General features: G+C 34.4%; 6 protein-coding genes across 7 annotated transcripts; 3 read left to right on the top strand and 3 right to left on the bottom strand.

Annotated features, from left to right (window-relative positions):
- Positions 1-247: 247 nt before the first annotated feature.
- LOC123311119 (histone-lysine N-methyltransferase SETD2) lies at positions 248-7,961 on the top strand. The gene is made up of 12 exons (XM_044894905.1): positions 248-1,866; positions 1,965-2,093; positions 2,673-2,818; positions 2,983-3,136; positions 3,257-3,548; positions 3,612-3,862; positions 3,936-4,555; positions 4,971-5,392; positions 5,576-6,110; positions 6,184-6,554; positions 6,606-6,929; positions 7,538-7,961. The coding sequence occupies exons 1-12, from the start codon at positions 383-385 to the stop codon at positions 7,703-7,705; spliced, it is 4,896 nt and encodes a 1,631-aa protein (XP_044750840.1). The 5' UTR covers positions 248-382; the 3' UTR covers positions 7,706-7,961.
- Positions 7,962-8,188: 227 nt separating this feature from the next.
- Positions 8,189-11,842, bottom strand: LOC123310785 (membrane-bound transcription factor site-1 protease). The gene has a single exon (XM_044894432.1). It carries the CDS (start codon positions 11,583-11,585, stop codon positions 8,484-8,486), a length of 3,102 nt encoding a protein of 1,033 aa, XP_044750367.1. The 5' UTR covers positions 11,586-11,842; the 3' UTR covers positions 8,189-8,483.
- A 303-nt stretch (positions 11,843-12,145) lies between these two features.
- Positions 12,146-14,702, top strand: LOC123310786 (kinesin-like protein KIF14). The gene is made up of 2 exons (XM_044894433.1): positions 12,146-13,496; positions 13,621-14,702. The coding sequence occupies exons 1-2, from the start codon at positions 12,312-12,314 to the stop codon at positions 14,557-14,559; spliced, it is 2,124 nt and encodes a 707-aa protein (XP_044750368.1). The 5' UTR covers positions 12,146-12,311; the 3' UTR covers positions 14,560-14,702.
- Positions 14,703-15,209: 507 nt separating this feature from the next.
- Positions 15,210-17,991, top strand: LOC123311504 (kinesin-like protein KIF14). Of its 2 annotated transcripts, XM_044895528.1 has the most exons (3): positions 15,210-15,465; positions 15,556-16,597; positions 16,799-17,991. In XM_044895528.1, the coding sequence occupies exons 1-3, from the start codon at positions 15,290-15,292 to the stop codon at positions 17,750-17,752; spliced, it is 2,172 nt and encodes a 723-aa protein (XP_044751463.1). In that variant the 5' UTR covers positions 15,210-15,289; the 3' UTR covers positions 17,753-17,991. The 2 variants fall into 2 exon arrangements, with proteins under 2 accessions (XP_044751463.1, XP_044751462.1); XM_044895527.1 differs by having other exon boundaries at positions 15,210-16,597.
- A 208-nt stretch (positions 17,992-18,199) lies between these two features.
- On the bottom strand, positions 18,200-19,600 carry LOC123311506 (pyridine nucleotide-disulfide oxidoreductase domain-containing protein 1). Its single transcript, XM_044895530.1, has one exon. The coding sequence runs from the start codon at positions 19,598-19,600 to the stop codon at positions 18,221-18,223; it is 1,380 nt and encodes a 459-aa protein (XP_044751465.1). The 3' UTR covers positions 18,200-18,220.
- On the bottom strand, positions 19,431-20,240 carry LOC123311510 (28S ribosomal protein S18b, mitochondrial). Its single transcript, XM_044895536.1, has one exon. The coding sequence runs from the start codon at positions 20,155-20,157 to the stop codon at positions 19,603-19,605; it is 555 nt and encodes a 184-aa protein (XP_044751471.1). The 5' UTR covers positions 20,158-20,240; the 3' UTR covers positions 19,431-19,602.
- Positions 20,241-20,365: the final 125 nt, after the last annotated feature.

Here is a 20,365-nt window from a genome sequence, read left to right as displayed (position 1 = left end):
TTGAATTTTGGTAGAGTTTCTACTGAAGAAAATCTTTTTTTTGTGTGTTTTTACAAGAAATTGTTGTTTATACTCTGGTTCATTATTGAAATATTTGTTGAAACTGCAAAAAGTATGAGTAATTTACTATTTTGAACTACGAATTATGTACTTATATGAAAGATTAACTTTGCTTTTATTCGACCCATGATTTCTATGCTCTAAAATGAAGGATCTTTGTATTTATCGATGGTTGAGAGTTTAATTAAAAAGTTTATTTTTATTTATCATAGACAAGAAAAAATTATAACATCGCTCTAATCTAACTAATATATCCCTGATGTATTTCACGTTCAGTTTTTTCCGTAGTCAATACGAATAATTTTCTAACCAAGCGATCATTATGCCTCCACGAAAAAAGAAAGTTCAACAAAAAATTACAACAGGTGATGTGGATGCAACAAAAAACACTAAAACAACAAAAAAAACTGTTAAAAGAAAAACGCCCGTGAAGAAAATTACCACTCGCAAACCTAGGCAACCGAAGAAATCAATTATCAGCATATCACAGGAGAATTTTGAAAGTTTGGTTGAGAACGATATGGTGAATGAAAGTGATGAATTGGCACATAAGTCTGATACTTTAGCAGAAAGTAATGAATGTAGTTCAGTTGAATGTGAAACTTCCTTGAATTCCCAAATTACTATCCCAGAGGATAGTACATATGATTTAACTGAACAATTAGAGCATTTGGAAGTACATGAACAAGATGTAATGGAAGAGCTAATTGAATTTGATTCAGTAGATAATGTTGTTACAGTTGATTATGTTAGTCAGGAAGTAACATTAGAAGCTGAAAATGATAATAGCAATGTGGGACCTATAGATTTGGTAGGAACTAATGATGAATTATTAAAGGAAGAAGAAATTAAGAAGAATGATGAGGAGGAAATGAATAAAATTGATGATAAACTTTCTCAAGTTTTAAATAAATTAGAAGTTTCCCAAACACATGATAGTATTCAGAAAAATGAGGATGATAATACTGAATTCATAACGGAATTGCAAGATTCTTGTGATTCCCCTGTTATAAGTGAACTGATTGACACAGATAATAGAAATGAAAATGAGACTAGTAAAATGTTAGATGATAAATTGAAGGATATAGATTACCAGTTGAATGAGTCAGAAGATAAAGCTGAAGATTCTTCACTATTAGAGGATATAATTAAAATCGAAAAAACATTGAAAGGTAAAAGTAAAAAACAAAATGAAACAAAATCTAACAAAAGTCAGAAGAAGGAGACAACAAAAAAAGATAAAAGTAAGACTACTAAGGCAAAAACTGCTGTAAAAACAAAAAGTGATGAATTAGATGATGGTGTGATAAGACGTTCTAGTCGCATAAAATCAATCAGTGTTTTAAAAAAGCCCTCTGTTGGTCATGGTCTTGTGAAAGTAAAAGAGTGTGAAATTTCGGATATTAAAAATGAGATTGAAAAAGCTATTCCTAATCAGAGTATTTCATGTAAAAATGAACCTTCTGAGAAACCTATTAAAGTAAAATCTAGATGGAGAAGGTCCAGTGAATTAGAAATGAATGTATCCAACTTGGAAACTAAATCAAATGATAGTATAAAAGAAAATCTAGTCATCAATACTGACCCTGAAAAGGTGAAAATCAATTCCCAAATTAAAGACGAGTTGGTAGAAAACCGGTTGAAGCAGTTTGTGCATCTGAAGGAAAATATTTACTTAACCGAACGATTTGTATGTAAAGAAGCAAAAAAAATGACATGTGATTGTTTTTTGACTGAAGAAGAAAAAGAAAGAGGAGAAATGGCTTGTGGTGAGGATTGCTTGAATAGACTCTTAATGATTGAATGGTAAGATTCACTTGAAATAAAATTTAATTCCGGAAACTGCACTTTGAGCAATTATATTTGATCAACATTGCGATAACATCCTAAACAACTGTTTTCAGTGGAAATCTTTGTCAAGTTGGTGATCGATGTGCTAATAAAAAATTCCAGAAGAGTCAGTTTGCTCCAGTTGAGGTTTTCAACACCCATAAGAAAGGATTAGGTTTAAGAGCTGCTGCAAATATTCCATAGTGAGTAGATTTAAAACTAAAAATTTAATTTTCAACTCATATACTAAAATTTTTGTATATCTTGCCCTTGTTTATCTGGATCTGATTATTAATTATTGTTTTTTTGTTGATGGCTGAGGTAACATTGATTTCCAACTATAATGAAGACTGGCAGGTTAATTTAAACTTTTAGAGACAGTCGATAACTGTTAAATTATAAGCAGTGGACAGATTTAATGCAGCCTTGGTGTTAATTTGCAGAATCTAGCTGACTTTTAAAGCTTTTCAGGAACCACATACCCTTAAAAGCATGTGGTTGGGGGGGGCAATATTAAGCTCATTACACCGCTTGGGTTTGGTCAGTATATACACTTTGGTTACTTTGGTTAGGTAGTAAGTGGCCTTTTTCTCAGCTACATACTGACCATACCCCTTCTTTGTGATCCATAGTGGACCACATCTTCTCATCTTCATATGTGTCTCACCAGAAGTGCCCATTGAGAGTTCATGGAGAAATATACAGGGTGTTTCATAAACATTGTCATCAAATTCATAATCACTTAAAGTAGTGGCTTTGCATTCATAAACATTTTTTTCCAGTGGAGAATTCATTCTTGAATATGTTGGGGAAGTTCTCAATGCTGATGAATTTGACAGGAGGGCAGATGTATACTCTCAGGATAAAAACACGCATTATTATTTCATGTCTCTGAGGTCAGATGCTATTATCGATGCTACACAAAAGGGTTAGTGAAAGATTCAGATAAGGATGAAGCAAAATACATATTTCAGAAGATTTTTTTTAAATTGCAACTCTACAAAAGTAGAACATTGAAAATAAAAATTTTTATTTGAAGGAAAAAACTTCACCCAGTCCCAAGCCACGTATTTCTATAAGGCTATTTTTCAGGTAACATTTCTAGATTCATAAACCATTCCTGTGAACCAAATGCTGAAACTCAAAAGTGGACAGTAAATGGGGAACTACGAATAGGTTTCTTCAGTACAAGAACAATTTTAGCTGGAGAAGAAGTGACATTCGATTATAGGTTTGAAAGATATGGGTGAGTAACATTAATATTACATTTTGTTAGTATCAGTAGAACTGATACAATCTGAATATCTTTTGACTTATAATTGTATTGAAGCAGAAATAAGGATCAAACCCCAATTTAAAATTACAGAAAAGAGGCTCAAAAATGTTATTGTGAAGCACCTTCATGCCGAGGTTGGCTCGGCGATGAACCAGATGAAGATGAAGAATGTGACGATGAGGAGGACGAGGAAGTTGAAGAAACCGTCGAGGTTAAGCCTGTGCCAGAGGCTATACCGGAGGTTAAACCAGAAGAATCTGTCACAGAAGAAGTTGTTCCAAAAGTAGAAAAAGAAGAAGTAACGACTCCTATTCCAGTCGTGACTAAAGTGAAGAGGACTAAATCGAAAAGGAAGCTTCGAAAGGAGTTGTTTGAGGATGATGTAAATATTCTTTAATTGCAATATTCTTTGATAACATGCTACTTAACATGATACATTTTTTAGCAACTAGATGAGGAAATCGATCTTTTGGTTACAACTGGTTTGAAAAATCAAGCACACACACTGAAGCTATCAAGGTTGATGATAAGAGCCAAAGAACCAGCTCAAAGAGGAAAACTGTTAAGAGTTTTGAGAAGAGGGGAACTACCTTGCCGTCGACTCTTCTTAGATTATCATGGTTTACGTCTTATGCACGGATATATGACCGATGCCCAGCATCTATGTCAATTGGATAAAAAATACGATTCTCTGAGGTATGCTTCACACAGTTTTCCCATAAAATCTGTTTTTTCATTAATATATCTCTTCTCACATTGGTTTTTACAGATTGGAAGTGCTTCAAACATTGGCAGTACTTCCTGTACCAAACAAGACAATGCTTCAAGACAGCAAAGTTTTGGCTACCATTGAAAAGTGGTCGGTTCCGCTAACTTCAAGCTCATCAATTGATTCGAATTCTGAGAGTAATTCCCCAAAAGTGGAAACTGAGGTTAGTCAGCCTCCGACGCCCACCCCAGTAGCAGATACTAACCAAGAAACCATGGAAACCGATTATCATTCGGAGGTCCAGATCTTGGACGAAACTCAAATTAGGAAATCTGTTGGAATGCAGGAGGTCAAATCTGAGAACTCGTACTTCAAAAACACCCGTGGACCGGCTCTGGCGGAGGAGATAGTGAATATCTTCGAAGATGATTTGTATCTGTCGTCCACTAAGCCTAAACTAGTGACGCTTGAAGACAAAACGCCCAATTACGAATTCGAAATAATCATTTTGGCGACTAAACTTGTGGAGATGTGGTCTAAGCTCAAGGAAGTGTTCAGGATACCTAAGAAGGAAAGGATAGAGCAGATGAAAGAGCATGAAAGGGAGGCCAATAAAGGTTATATTGCTGGATTGGGTTTAGAACAGTATGCGGAAAAGAAGAATGAAAGCAGATATAGAGGTTAGTGGAGAGGCAATCTGATTTGAATTGATCAAAAGTGTCAGATAGCGTTTTTTTATAGATGAAACTTAATTTTTCATTATAAGTCAACTTTACTTTAATTCGAGAAATTACCCCATAAAAATTTTTTTTACCAAAAAAATACGCATTTTTTCAAGACTGGAATTCCTCATACTAAATTGAAAATTTTTTCTATGAAACTCTTCAGAAAAAACAAGAATATCAACTAACATACTCCTCAATCTGATCAAAAAAAAATCTTGAAGTGCATATTCTTGAAATAAATTGATGGGAGGTCAGAGATCCCTATGAATTGTGGAGCTGTGTACTCTTATTGTGAAATGAAATTATTTATTAAAAGTTCAAAATCATCATCATCCAGTAAAAAATTAAGTAAAATCATATTTATTTCAAGGCATGCAAAAATCCCGGTTGCAAGATAAGAAAAATTTCAAATCGGATGAGCGCAATCAGCAACAGACCGTATTGAGCAAATATAGCAGAAGGAAACTGTTCGCCCTTCAAGTGGAACAGCAGGAAGAAGATAGACGAAGAAAGCAGAGAGAGTTATGGATACAGCACGAGAAAAACTGCATGTTGATTGGCACGGACCCAAGGTTCACTGCTCCGTTCGATCCAACTAGAGGTTTTCAATGTATTTGGAATCCGCAGATTGGGCAATGGCAAAATTATCCCATTCCTCCATCTGCTGACAATCCTTTGGGTTACGGACATATGCCAAATATGGCCATTCCCGCTTCTCTGCCCAACACAAACATACCTCCTCCGCACATTCAGTCTACTTCAACCTACCCATATGGCATGCCTCAAATTCAGGTAATAAACTGAGCAAAAATATTATTGACTATTCCAGAAATTTTCAGGGCGTATAAGGTCTTATTTCAAGTGGAACACCCTCTATATTTTAGGATTTTCGAATATATTTTCAAACTCTATGGTTATTTTGTGCAGCATTACGTATGAGTAGTGGTAAACCCGGTATTTATTCTTCGTTTTCAGATGTCTAACGGGATGCCCGCACCTATGCCGCCATTATCGACTGGTAGAAATCTGTCTCATATGGTTCCCCCGATACCTGTAGGTAGGCCTCCGCTGACTTCCTCACTCCCTCCTGCTTTAATACACCAAATTCCACCAACTAGTGGCACAATGTCCACTAACATTCATCAAGGTCAAGCTATTCCCAGTTTACCCCCCGTTCCTACCAATATGCCACCTCCTACTTTACCACCTCAAACTCCTCCTCCTTTGCCAGGTGTTCAAGGTCTTCACAATCCGATGGGATATTCACCTCAGATGATGATTGGACAAACACAATCTCCGGTTTTGTATCAGCAGGAGAAAAATAGCGAAATTATCAGTATCATTGGGGATGTCAAGTTCTTGGGTCCTATTCCACCACCGCCCAAGTTACCCCCTAAATGGAAAAGTGCGAAAGATAAATACGGGCGACCGTATTACTACCACATACGAATCAGGAAAAGTCAGTGGGAACCACCACCATTGGAACCAGCAGAAAGTACTCCAGAAGATGGTAGCTACACGAATATAAATAAATATCTTACATGATGGCAGAATATGATTTTTATGAAATTCACTTCTTTCAGATTCAGACTCTAGCAGTTCGGAGTCAAGTTCATCAACTTCAGACTCCAGTTCAGATGACTCGGATAGCGACGAAGAAATTATAAATGACAGCAGATTATTGAGACAAGTCAAGAAACAAATAAGTAAAGAATTCAAAATTGCGCCTCCCATAAAAACGATAATCCCAAGGATTTCTTCTCGTATCGAGGACACCCCAAGTCCGATAATTGAAACGATCGAGGAAATTCAACCAGATGTTGAAATTTCTCCAACTGAAGAAGAATCTTCCATTGATAAAAGGCTCAAGGAACAGTTCAACCTATTGGATGAAGAAGGTCCTTCTGCGAAAAAGAGGAAGAATTCTTCCTTAGTTCAAGAAATAATAATAAGCGTGAGTGTGAATATTTCTTTAATAGATTCGAATAACCTTTTAACATTTCAGCCTAGAACCGAAGAAGATAAGTTATTATTTAAGGAGGACTTGAAGAGATATAAGGAGAATAAATTGATGCTCAAAAAACAGAAAGAAATAATTCTGCAGCAAAGAAGAAAACATATGAAAGAAAAAAAATTGAAGCAGCAACCCTCAAAGGCTAAGATAAGGGAGATGAAGTATTCAAACACGGAAAACGCGAAGAAAATCAAAGAGGCATTCCGATCTGCAATGGCTAATACTGTTGTTACATCACTGAATGTTTACAGGAAGTCAGATTGCAAGGAGGGACGAATAACAAATACAGAAGACTTCAAGCATCTTGCAAGAAAAGTGAGTTATTTTCTTAAAATAATATGAAATGGTAGTTTGTCTGAGAATCGGGGTGCTCCACTACTTTTTGTTCCGCAAACCGATATTGAAATACTTGATTTTTATGAAAAAAAAAATCAATTATGACGAAATTTCACAAATCCTCAGAAGAAACCATAGAATTTACGGGCTCTGGCTAACTCCATGTTATAAAACAATCGCCGATGACATCCGTTGATGGCTCTTGGACGACACAGACATGAGCGTAACATTCGACTGGGCATTCACGATTGAAAATGACCAGTGACGTCTCGTTTTCGCATCTTTCGGGGATGTTTTCGATTCTAACGGATTTTATTGCCCTTTTTTGAGGGAAATTAACAAAGAGTGCTTGATGATTACAGATGGAGTTACGGAAATATTTTAAAGGAGATTTTATTGACAGATTTCGAATTTTTTTCGATTGGCTATAGCAATTTTGTTTTTTTTTTCCCATCGTTGTGGGCATTTGACAAAAAAGTGTATCTATCAATATGTTAGATCTACCGGCTAACATCATATCCATTAGAATACATTTTATAAAATAGTGAACAAAAATAAACTACATATATATGTTATTATTTTTTCAGCTCACACATTTTGTCATGTTGAAAGAAATGAAACACATCTCGGAAATAGAAGAGCTTGTGTGTAGTGAAAGTGTCAAGGTGAAAGCGAAAGACTTCATTCGTAAATATATGAGCAAATTTGGAGAAGTTTATGTCAAAAGAGATGATGAACCTGAACATTACTATTGATCATTTGGTCTGTGATAAGTTCATTTTATCAATGTTTTATAGAATTACCATTCAATAATTTGATGACTGCATTTTTGCTATTTTAATGGAATATTGTTTTTATGATAATAATTCCATTTTTTATTTGTGTAATTAATAATTATTAGAGAATTGTCTATCACCAACATTATTAATTATCTATGTATATTATGTCCTTGACCTTTTTCATGGTTGTATATATATATATAGAGTTGTAAATAAAGAAAAGTTTATTCTTTGTGTGTTATTTTTTTATGTTGTGAAAATATTGACTAACAGATGAAACTAGAATATAGTATTCTCTTTAAAAATTCATTCGAACAAAATAATTTCAACTCTATGGAGTTTTTTTTGTCAAAGTAAACCTGTTATTCAATCACATTTTTCCTTTTGAGATTTTGTTAACAAGGGGGAAATTAATACCACTTTCAAACTGCAGGATTCTCAGAGTGAAGAAAGCTGACGAAACATACATAATTTATTATTATTGTGTATACATTTATATACAATAATATATCACAAGTGGTCTATCAACTAAATTTTTCTAATTGCATTTTAACTCCAATTCATAATTGTGTTCAAATAGAATCATTAAAAAATGGTTAAAACTAGCATATGCTGTTTCATTGAAGTTAGTATATTAACTAAAAAAATTCTCATGAAGAATCCGAAATAATATCGTCTAGTATAAAATTAAATAAATACAACCCCAGGAATAATTACATTTCACATAAATATTAAATAAAAAAACTAAATATATTCAAACAGAAGACACCCTCCTGAATGAGATTAAGTTAATCAGTTTCTTGCACAATTTTCTCTTCTTTGGTTTAGTTCTATGTTTGAAAATATAATACAAAAAAATCAATATCACCAGAAGCAGCATGCTAATGGTAAATCCAAATTTATCGCCACTCATTGAGATATCCTCCATTGGTTTGTTACGCCACCTCCATACATTTGACTGACTATTTGCATCCTCAACTGATACATCTCTGACAGTATTTTCAATGCCTAATGGTCCCAGTTCTTCTTCCATTAAGCTCAAAAGTTTTTGACTTTGATATAAATTTGGGGGTGCCGTTACATTAAGGGGAATCGGTTGACTCCACACCAAATGAGGGCATTGGGGTAAAGGTTTCGTTTGGGATTCTCCAAGATTTCCTTCGAGAACTTTTGAGAATCTATTGAGACGATTTCCAAGCATTCTCAGGGGTAAATCAGTATCGACCTTAGAATCCCAATTGTCTTCATGGTTGTTGGAAAATACAGAGGGTAGATGTCCCGTTGAAGTATATTCAAGTATAGCATCTAACATCCAATAACAACTTTTCTCAATATGACTTGTATCGATACAATTAGAATCTCCATATATAACGATACGGCCACTCGAGTTAGTAGTTCTTGTTTGGAGTAAGCCAAGCACAGGTACCTCAAATTTTTCATTGGTAATATCACCAAGCATGTGCATACCTTGATCGTTGAGTTTTCTCGATATGACCAAGCCACTTCTTGGAAATTTAGATATGCTTGTTCCTGATGCAAAATACATTTCATGGTTATTTAATTTGAAGTCGCCTTCAAATACTCTGTCTCCTAGAGCGATTCCCCAAGCTGCCAATAAATCGTTCAAAGCTGGCACATTAGCACCACCCGTATCGGGCATCCACCACTGTCTAGTGTTTTCATCATAAAACTTTACTTTCTTCATGATGGTTGTATTGTACCAATCAGCAAAAACTATCACAGACAAGCCACTATCAACGTCTCTCTTCAGTTTCGATATCTCCTCTGGGTAAAATTCTTCTTCTGGATCAACAATCAAAAGTGTTCCATACTGAGAAGCGGCAAAACAAGTGAAAGGAGCTCCAAGTACTTCAATGTAATAACCAGAATTCCTCAAATTCTGATACATATCTTTGAAATTGGTATGTATATGGTCTCCATTCCAATCCAAGGGGTCATTCTTCACTTTCAAGTTGTCCCTAGGAAAATAACCAGGGGGATAACGTAGGTTATGATACTGATCCCAGAGTATCCTCTTGTGTCTTGGGGGAGTAGGAATAATTTTAGCTTTGATAGGCAAGGTAACAGTACTTCTTCTAGGTTCTAATTCACCTGCTGCCGCTGGAGATTCCACTGTTAAAGAAATATGACCATGAGCTATTCCATCATAGGTGGATCCACTAGGAGCTACACCTAAGCTTACTGCCAACCAACCTGACCAAGGCCACAATATCTCTGAATAAGAAATTGAAACTTCCAAAAGATTTCCTTGCTGGGGAGTATATGAGAACCACTGTGGTTTATCTATAATATAACCTGATACCCCCAATCCATTCAATATTGTAATATTGACAATAATGGGCATAGCTCCATAATAAAGAGGCTGTGTGCAGTACGGCCACATATAGGGACATTCGCTCAAGTCTATATAACTTGGACTCAGGCTTGCTTGAGGCTTATAATTATTTAAAATTTGATATGCTTTGACAAGGTTCAATTTACCTTGCCCTTGTTCAAACATGTTTACACCAGGTAACCTTCGAGCAGAAGCCATAAGAGCCTGTTTCATACTTGCTGGGTTGATATCATTACCCTTGTGGAGAACCCCACTAGCTAATAGTGTTACAGCTCCAGCAACAACTGGTGATGCTACACTAGTACCAGACAATACCCTACATCCTCCTTTGATATTAGATCCTCTCACACCGGATCCATAAGTAACAATATCTGGCTTGACTCTTCCATAGCCGTTTGGAAGTTCCCATGTGGTCATGCCTCGAGAGGAAAATTTTGCAATTTGATCTTCAAAGTTGATTCCACCTACTCCTATAACATCCATTTGATCAGCTGGATTATTCAGAGTGCCATAAAGTGGTCCATCATTTCCTATAGCTGAGACCATTATTATGTGGTTAGCAGTGAGTTCCCATACTTTATCCACAAATGGGTGGTCTTTGAAATCGGGACCGCCAATACTCAAATTAAGAACATTTATCTTCTTCAAAATGGCATAATTGAAGGCATCCAGAAACCAAGAAGTGTAGGATACTTGATTATTGGTGAAAACACGAAATATATGCAGTTCAGAATCAGGAGCAAATCCAAGACATTCTTTACTTGAAGCAATAACACCAGCTACAAAAGTACCATGACCTATTCCATCATCAAAAGTCTTTTCATTTGTCCAGTTAGTTCGTTCCTTAATTTTCCGGAAATGTGGGTGGGACTTGGATAATCCCGTATCGAATATAGCAACTTTTATACCTTTTCCAGTTATACCCATGTTCCATAATGTATCTGCCATTAATACAGAAGTAATTTGTCTGGGTACAGCTCTTAATAAACGTCTACCAGTATGACGTCCTGATGACTGCCAAAATTGACTTTTCAAATTGAGACTGCGTCTTCCTTTCCAAATATGATCTTCATTCACAAATTTTAATGTTCTTGTTACCATTCTTTGGGGTGTTACCCGCTTTATTGAAGGGTGTGAATTTAAAGCTTTCAATCCATCTTTTTGATCATCTTCATGAATTATAACTACATCAAAGTCACTAGGATAATCACTTGCAGGATTTTCTCTTTCAATAATTTGCCATTTTTCTATACCAGAAAGGTTCAATGCCGAGTTGATATAATTAGCTCTAGTATTGTGTTTGTAATAACTGTTAAACATAACAATGTATTCGTTTTCAATCAATTGCGAAGAGTATTCGAATTTAACATTTTCAGTTGTAAAATTGCAGCACAGGGGTGATTCCAAATAATCTTCGGAAGTTGAAGATACTCCTACTGAGAACTGAAAAACGAGGAACACCATACATGAGATCGGAAAGTACATTCTGTTCGTTTTCATGAATAACTTTCTTTTTACGTCGGCTCATATTGGAATCATGTTTATATTCAACAGCGTTTGCTTTCCAAGTGAAGTGTTGTTTCAGAAAAATTTGACAAAGTTGAATTTGAAGTGTTGAATGTGTTCATTTTCCAAATTCGATATCAATATCAATCATTATTATTCACTTTTTTTTTATCAAAAAAAAACCAATTCATTCATAATAAAGGCCAGCAGTATGTAAATAATTATGAAAAAAAATAATATTTTTATGAGGCATAGAACAATAATTTAGTTTAGGTGCTCTACCAAAACCATAAATTTTCAAACAAATTTCCTTTTCTTCAAACTCGAAGAAATATGAATTTCTAGTAAATCCAAAAATTAAACAGCATATTCATTGACTAGTGATCATTGTTTAATGATGAATAGGGATAAAAATAAAAAATATCAATCAATAATGTGAATATCGATTTATCCGAATGAGAATTTTGACATTTGGCAGTTTGGCTATCGTTTTTCGTAGGTGGGATGGGCATCCCTAGGTACTTAACCATAGAAATCGTATTTATTTTGAATTTGTTATCTGTGATTTGACTTTTCAGATTGTAAAGGCGGTTAACGGTTTTTTCGAAAGTCCGATGTCCGAAAATTTTGTATATCGAGTCTCCAGATAAGGACAACATGGTTGGTGATTTAGTTTAGTGTGATGTGCTTTAAATAAATCCGAATTATTAACAAAATACCATGTCTCATACACCAAAGGTCCCGAACAGCACAAGAAGGGCAAACAGAATAAATAATAATGGATTTGCAGCACCTTCTACACCAAGAACACCTTTAATCACGCCCAAAATCCATCCAAAAAACCAGCCTATCATCGGGACACCAGAATGTTTTAGCAATGTCGTATTCGAAACTCCAAAATCTGTGAAACACAAGTCTAGAGCTAGTCAAGAAATCGATAATGGAAATACAGATGAACTTAGAAATTTGTCTGTTGCTGTAAGGGTTCGTCCTATGAACTCAAGAGAACTGGCATATATAGGAGCAACAAGTGTCGTAACTGTTGAAAAAAATAATCTCCATGTGCAATCTAGTCCAACAGGAAATTCAGGGGTTTGTCTAGATCATGTATTTCAGTATGATCACATCTTCAGACCCTGTGATGAAAATGATTCCGTTTATTCTTCCCAAAAAGAGGTATTTCAAGTCCTAGGAGTGCCTTTATTGGAATCTGCGTTCAAGGGATATAATGCTTGCCTCTTTGCTTATGGACAAACAGGATCAGGCAAGAGTTTCAGTATGATGGGAAGGAGTGATGCAGATATAGATTCTGAAGAATATTCTGGTATAATACCTAGATTTTGCAGGGATTTATTTGACCGAATAAATAATTTACCAGATAATTGTACTGCTACTCTTGATGTCAGTTACTTCGAAATTTATAATGAAAAAATTCATGACTTGCTGTTGACTAGTGACTCGTCCAATAAAATTGCTCTCAAAGTAAGGGAACACCCAACATTTGGGCCCTATGTTGAAGATTTGAGCGTTAATTCTGTGAAAACATATAACGAACTAAGGAATTGGTTATTGATAGGAAATAAAAATCGTGCAACTGCAGCAACCAGTATGAATGAAAAGTCTTCAAGATCACATAGTATATTCACTATTGAACTTTGTTTAACTGATGGTAGTGATGATAGTCTATGTGAAGGTGGTAGTAGTCGAAGAAGCAGAGTTAGTTTGGTGGATCTTGCTGGAAGTGAAAGATTGAATAATTCACATAATAATGAGGAAAGGATACGTCAAGGTGTGAGCATTAATAAATCCCTTATGACTTTAGGAAAAGTAATTTCTTCATTAGCTGATCTGAGAAGAAACCAATTTGTCCCTTACAGGGATTCTGTTTTGACTTGGCTTTTACGGGTAAGTGATAGAACTAAATAATTCAATTCGAGTTTGAATAAAGGAATCAATATTACAGTTCTATCAAGGTGTTTCACCTTGATTGAATTAACAACGACTCTTCTCTAAGTATTTTCTTTTCCAGGAAAGTTTAGGAGGTAATTCAATGACCACCATGTTGGCCACAATAACTCCTTCAAATTTTCATGTTGATGAAACATTGGCCACTCTCAGATATGCATGCCAAGCGAGGTCTATAGTTAATAGAGCCAGAATTAATGAAAATCCACATGAAAAATTGATCAGAGAATTAAGGTCAGAAGTCTCAAGACTGAGATCTCTGAAGAAGAACTTTGAACGTTCATCCTTAGATTCAAACATCTCCATACAATATAACATAAGTAACACAAGTGAGTGTGAGGAATTAGAGGATCTAAGAAAGAAACTGAATGAAACTGAGAATAAATTATCTGAAGCTGAAAAAACCTGGAGAAGGAGATTTGAAGAAAACAATGCTGCCAGATTGAGGGAATTAGCAGAAATTGAAAAAAGGAAAGAAGAATTAGAATCAAGAATGAGAATTATAAAATACTCTGAAAAATCAGTACACTTATCACCCTACAAAACAAATTTCCTAGAAGAACTTGAAGATGTATTGGAAGATGATAGGAATATAGAATCAACGCAAAATTTTGAAACCATAACTGATTGGTGTAAGATGAATTCTCTGAATTACTCTATTTCCCGAAATGCTCTTCTGATTATAGATTATAAAAATAACAAACAAACCATAGTAACTTCTGCTGATTTGGGTTGTTTAGGAAAATACAAGGATGTTGGAGATTTCTTGAATAACTTGACTTGGAATGTCAATAAATCCTCCAAAAAGCTTACTAAAGCAAATATCACGAAATCCATGAATGCATTATATAAAATACTGTCAGATGTGCAGCCTCCAGAGGAAGATGAAGACTTGAGTATATTGTACGCCAAAATGAGCAAAGCTATCCAGAAATATGAAACAGCTTTGATAAATGGAGTTGTAGAAAGAAGAGAACCAAAAAATGTCACATTCAACATGTGAAATGTATTCATCAGTACATTGACTTTTTCAAACTTGTGTAAAGAATTTGACTTTTTATTGTATTTATTTAATTTTAAATATAGCTGTTCCTTTTTGTATGTGATGTTACTTTATTGTTTCTATTAAATTGTGACTTATTTTTACTTTTGTTGGTTTTCTTTTCCAAGCCTATTTTCTTGATAATTGGAACTTTCAATTAAACTACTTAAAGTGTTACGTCAACTTCCGGCATAACGGAAAATACGGCCTGGACGACAATATTTCAGAATTCAGTTGATAGATGCGGGCCATTTGTTGTACCCCTCAAATTTTTAGAAAGAAATCTCATTTGGTTCTCTAGTTGACACTTCGCTTAAAACAACCTGTATATGAGGTAATGAACATCTAAAACATTCTCCTCGTGAAATATGCAAGGAAATCTCCTGAGAGTCTAAGCACCCCTACATCGACGATTAAAGACATTAAAGTAAAATGAAAAATCTCCTGCCAGGTATAAGCTCCATCGGGTCCACCGTCAATGGCCAGCCTTAGAAATGTTTTCAATATGTTTTCGAATGCATGCGCCGACACAAAAATGCACATTTCCGCACATATGTGCGATTTCGAAGATAAACATCATTCGGTAATACAAAAAATATAATACAACACACGAGCTGAACATAGTACGAATAATCTGAAAAAAGATAGGCACTGCAGACTTCAGCAAATATAAATTACATAATTCATCAAGATGAGGAATAAAGAAATGGAATTTTTGGCAACTAGTACACCAAAAAAGGCGGTGAAAGTTCAAACTTCGTTAAAACTTGGTGAGCAGACCGTCAATCAAATACCGAAATCGAAGATTTGTTACCCTTCGCCTATAAATACGAACGATGGACAAAATGGAAAAGAAACAATATCAGAAGACTTTCCTCCATTAAATATCCCGAGATTTCATGGCTCTGAAAACCCCTATTCGCCAGAATACCCAAGAGATCGCCAAAAAAAATCAAATAGCCCTAGAACATCGCAGGATTCAGGAATTGCTACCAAAACACAAATTTTCCAAGGAGACTCAAAAGGTGATGAAGCTGACGTAAATAAGATATCTGTTGCCGTAAGAATTCGACCAATAAGTAGTAGAGAAATATTAAATGGTGGAGAAAAAAATATAATAGATATCAGAAACAATGCTTTGTACGTGGATGCGGGTGCGCGAAAAAAAATCAACATGTATAAATTCAACGTTGATCACATTTTTCAGTCGTTCGACGAAAATTATCCCGCCTACGTTTCACAAGAGAAAATATACCAATGCATTGGTGCCCCCTTATTGGAATCAGCTTTCAAAGGATACAACGCCTGTCTCCTAGCGTATGGTCAAACTGGGTCTGGAAAAAGTTTCAGTATGATGGGCAGAAGTGATGCGGATATAGATTCCAATGAATATTCCGGAATAATTCCTAGATTTTGCAGAGATTTGATTGTTCGTACAAATAATTTGCCAGATAACTCCTCTGCCAATTTAAAGATTAGTTATTTCGAAATATATAATGAGAAAATTTATGATTTATTGGTTGTTGAAGACATCTCAAAAAGAAATACCTTAAAAGTCAGGGAGAACCCTATTTCAGGAGCCTATGTTGAAAATTTAAGCATAAAAGATGTGAGAACTTATGAAGAAATTCGGCTTTGGTTATTGATAGGCAATAAAAATCGAGCCATTGCTGCAACAAGTATGAATGAACAATCATCTAGGTCTCACAGTATTTTCAGAGTAGAGCTGAATTTCTTAAATGGCTTTGATAATGGTGATGAGGACAGCAGAAGTAGAAAGAGTAGTGTAAGTTTAGTAGACCTTGCTGGGAATGAGAGACTAGTGAATGACAAATCAAGAAATAGTAATAAAGAAAACACACAAAGATTAGAAGAGAAGCATCGTGAGAGTATTAGTATCAATAAATCCCTCCTGACTTTGGCACATGTAATTTCATCCCTTGCTGATAAGAAAACTCATGCACCTTACAGGGATTCTGTTTTAACTAGATTACTGAAGGTAAGTGTAAAAATATATTCAATAGTATTAAAATGTATTGGAGATAATTCAGAAAAGTACATATAAGAAAAAATATTCCATGCTCTGCAAAAAATTAGCAAAATGTATGTGCAATAATTCCACTGCCAATTTAAGATGTTTTCATATCTTATATGCCCAATTCATCCATTTCATTTCTTTATGTTATTTTGTTAATTTTAGGACAGTATAGGTGGAAATTCCCTTACAACTATGTTGACAACAATTAGCCCTTCAAATTTGTGTTTGGAAGAAACACTAGCTACCTTGAGATTTGCTTGTAAAGCACAACAGATAGTAAATAAAGCACAAGTAAACGAGAATCCTCAAGAAAAAATTATCAGGGACTTAAAATCCCAAGTTTTAAAACTCAAGTTACTACAGAGTAATTATGAAAACACAATGAATTCTGAGAAATTTCTACAACTTGATGAGAGAAATGAAAGTCAAATAAGGGAACTCGAAAAATTAAGAATCAGGCTCAATGAAACTGAAAGTAAGTTAGCAGAAGCCGAAGTAACCTGGAAAAAAAAATTTGAAGAAAGTAAAGCAGCCCAACTCACATCTTATGTACAGCTTGAGAACCTTAAAGAAGAACTAGAATCTAAAAGGAGAATTCTGTCGGATTATAGCAAATCTATAGAACTAACACCCTATAAATCAAATTTTTTGGAAGAACTTGAATGTGTACTGAAAGATAATATAGAAACAAATATATCTTCTGAATTCAGTATTGTTACAGATTGGTGTAGGAAAAATTATGTGAATTATTATTCAAACTCACAAAGTGATCTTATATTGACAGATTATAAGAATAAAAAACAGGCAACATTAACACTGAAAGATTTAAACTGCTTGGGAAAATATAAAAGCGTTGATGATATGATGAAAAACATAAATTGGCGTTTCACAAAATCGAAAAAACTCCAAGAAAAGGATATAATATCATCAATAAATATATTGTACAGATCACTTGCACACATACAACCACCAGATATAAATGAAGATTTGGATATTCTATATGCAACAATCAACAAATCTGTACAAAAATATGAACACCTACTTCTGAATCTGATTCAAAAAGGAGAATTAAGAAATGAGCAAAATTTATATGAGAATTCTTTAATGAATGACTGATAATGCTAGCCTGACCAGAATATTTTTTGAATATAATTTTATTCATTACCATTAAATTATGTATATTAGTATACAAAACATTTTTTCAGGAAAGTGTGACTGATCTTTTCAAGAGAAGAACTTGACCAAAAATATCAAATTGAATGTCTTAGTTTTTATATGTACATTAGTTTGTAATATACATAACTATACTTACTACAGAGATATTATATAATAAATATTATTCCTTACAAACATAATTATTTCTTTGAAAATTAAATTGGTTTTATAAAAACACTTTTTTTTTTATTTCAGAGGCAGATGCTCTGGATTTGTTTTTAGCAAGTCATTTTCATGTCTATTATTACGAAGATTATAATTGGCGATAATTTATTATATTAATAAATCATTTATATAAGCTGAAAGATAAATAGAGGAAAGTTTTTCATCTAAACAGAAAGAAAAAAGTAGCAGAATTGATATTTTTTATTAATCAAAGTAATCTTCAATGTCTATGTCAGGATTAAGTATATCATCACCAAAAGGAGATAAATCCAACTGGTTCAATATAAGATTTTCACACATCTCTTCCAAATCTGTATCACCAATTAGAATGGCACCTTGTAGTTTATTATTTTCAAGAACAAACTTCACATACTCCTGCTTTTTAGTCATCCTCAATAAGATCTCATAGTTTGTGCCGAGCTTCTGGCCATTGAATAAACCCAATAAAATCACTTTGAATCCAAAAAGTTTTGTTGAATGAGAAAAAATTTCAAAACAAAAATCTTGAAGTACTTCCTCTTTTGAAAGAGCACCATACATGGATTTAGCTGCATAACAACCCATATGTCTTGCCTGAGTCCACAATTTCATCTGAAACCAATGTTTTGCAGGCTCCCAATTTGCATTACAAACATCTCCTGCTGCATAAACATCCTTTACAGAAGTTCTCATGAATTCATCAACGTTAATGAAGCCATCTTTAGATAACTGAAGTTTATCACAAGTAAAACTCAAATTTGGACATACTCCGGTAGCTGATACAACAAGATCACAATGAACTTTCTCATTATTTGTTAAGATCAACTCAAGGGAGCCATTTTCTTCTTTATGAATATCTTTAACTTCAACTTCATAATGAATAATTATTTTCTTTCCACCTTCTGAGTTTGATCCAGATATATTGAGATTTTTGTACCAATCAGGACCCAAAGCCGCCCCTCTTCTTGCAACATTTTCTTCGTTATATCTTATTCTTTTACATACAATTGTTTCAGTTGGTTTATTCTCCAGTATTCCTTCATTGAAGAATTCTGCAGCTCCCGGATCAACAAATGTAGCGGAAATATGTTTATCTTTTATTATCCAATGTGTTTCAACATTTTTAATTTGGTATATTAATTCTGTTGCAATGCCTCCATTTCCTACTATAGCAATTCGTTTAGATTTACTCAATTTTGAGACCAGCAGTTCTACAGAGTCTGTATCTCTGATACCCAGAATTTCTGGATAATTATTGGCTTGAGGTATTAATTTAGGTGTTGCTCCAGTACACAAGCATAGATATCTATATTTAATGGTTAACTGAGATTTAGTTTTGATTGTGTGAGAATCTTCATTAATTTTCTCTAATGTATCATGTATTACTTTAACATTCGGATATCTACTAATAAAACTATCAAAATTATCTTCTTTAACTTCAAAACTGGTGAGAGTTCTAGTTATCGCAAAAACATTTGTAGCTGTCTTGATTAATGCAGACTCACTCAATAAAATAACTGAATTATCAGAATCCAAAATTGACAAAGACTCCGCACAACTGACTCCTGCAATACCCCCTCCTATTATAACGAATGTAGCTTCCATGATCAATTGTCAGCTACTTTATAATAATCAGTGTAATCATATGCCCTAAAGGGAACATCAAAAGTTAAAAGGCCAAAATTATAAGCTCTTTTTAGTGCAACTAACAACTGTGTATGTTTCACCTGACATAAACCAGTTTTACTGAAACTCAATATTTCTCCGGTATGGGGACAAACAAACTGCTTAAGTAATTCAGTGTTATGTTCACTTAAAACTAGGTACTCATCTCTGCATATAGGACAAGGATTTCCAGTAGATATAACACCTGCTCTGATACAAGTTTTCCTGGTTTTCTTGGGTGGTATTCTTCCTTTGTGATTTCTTCTATAAAGCTTCCATACAGGATCAGAGCCGTAAGTTTGTTGGTAAGCAGGACTCTTCAAATATTTAATACTGGTTTCTACAGGAATAATTTGTGACCTATCTTTTGTGACCTCTCGGTATTCAAGTGTGATATTGTCTTTGATATTCTCGTTTCTTAGAATTGATGAAATGGTAATATTCCTGGACCAAATTGGTTTACTTATGGAATTTCTCAAAAACGTGAATGAAAACATTCTAAAATGCTTAGATAAATTTTATAAATTATTGTGCTTTTTTAACATAACCAAAGAGATCAAACTGTGTGCTTCTACCACAGGGTTGCGTTCACAAACTTACTCTGAGCAAGCTCTGAGTAAGCTCTGATTACCCGAAGCGTTCACAAACGTACTTTTAGTTCCTCAGAGTATGCTCTCTGAGCATGACCATACTCATACTCTACTC

This window comes from Coccinella septempunctata, chromosome 4 (genome assembly GCF_907165205.1).
Source record: "Coccinella septempunctata chromosome 4, icCocSept1.1, whole genome shotgun sequence".
Lineage (NCBI taxonomy): Eukaryota > Metazoa > Arthropoda > Insecta > Coleoptera > Coccinellidae > Coccinella > Coccinella septempunctata.
The sequence above is the reverse complement of the archived record's forward strand: the minus strand, read 5'-3'. Positions and strand labels throughout refer to the sequence as shown.

Bases quoted from the DNA above. Each gene is read 5' to 3' on its own strand.
- LOC123311119 (XM_044894905.1), top strand. From the start codon at position 383: ATGCCTCCACGAAAAAAGAAAGTTCAACAAAAAATTACAACAGGTGAT. The intron at 2,094-2,672 runs GTGAGTAGATTT...ATTTTTTTCCAG, and splicing joins GCTGCTGCAAATATTCCATA to TGGAGAATTCATTCTTGAAT. The intron at 6,111-6,183 runs GTAGCTACACGA...CACTTCTTTCAG, and splicing joins AGAAAGTACTCCAGAAGATG to ATTCAGACTCTAGCAGTTCG.
- LOC123310785 (XM_044894432.1), bottom strand. From the start codon at position 11,585: ATGAAAACGAACAGAATGTACTTTCCGATCTCATGTATGGTGTTCCTC.
- LOC123310786 (XM_044894433.1), top strand. From the start codon at position 12,312: ATGTCTCATACACCAAAGGTCCCGAACAGCACAAGAAGGGCAAACAGA. The intron at 13,497-13,620 runs GTAAGTGATAGA...TTTCTTTTCCAG, and splicing joins TTTTGACTTGGCTTTTACGG to GAAAGTTTAGGAGGTAATTC.
- LOC123311504 (XM_044895527.1), top strand. From the start codon at position 15,290: ATGAGGAATAAAGAAATGGAATTTTTGGCAACTAGTACACCAAAAAAG. The intron at 16,598-16,798 runs GTAAGTGTAAAA...TGTTAATTTTAG, and splicing joins TTTTAACTAGATTACTGAAG to GACAGTATAGGTGGAAATTC.
- LOC123311506 (XM_044895530.1), bottom strand. From the start codon at position 19,600: ATGGAAGCTACATTCGTTATAATAGGAGGGGGTATTGCAGGAGTCAGT.
- LOC123311510 (XM_044895536.1), bottom strand. From the start codon at position 20,157: ATGTTTTCATTCACGTTTTTGAGAAATTCCATAAGTAAACCAATTTGG.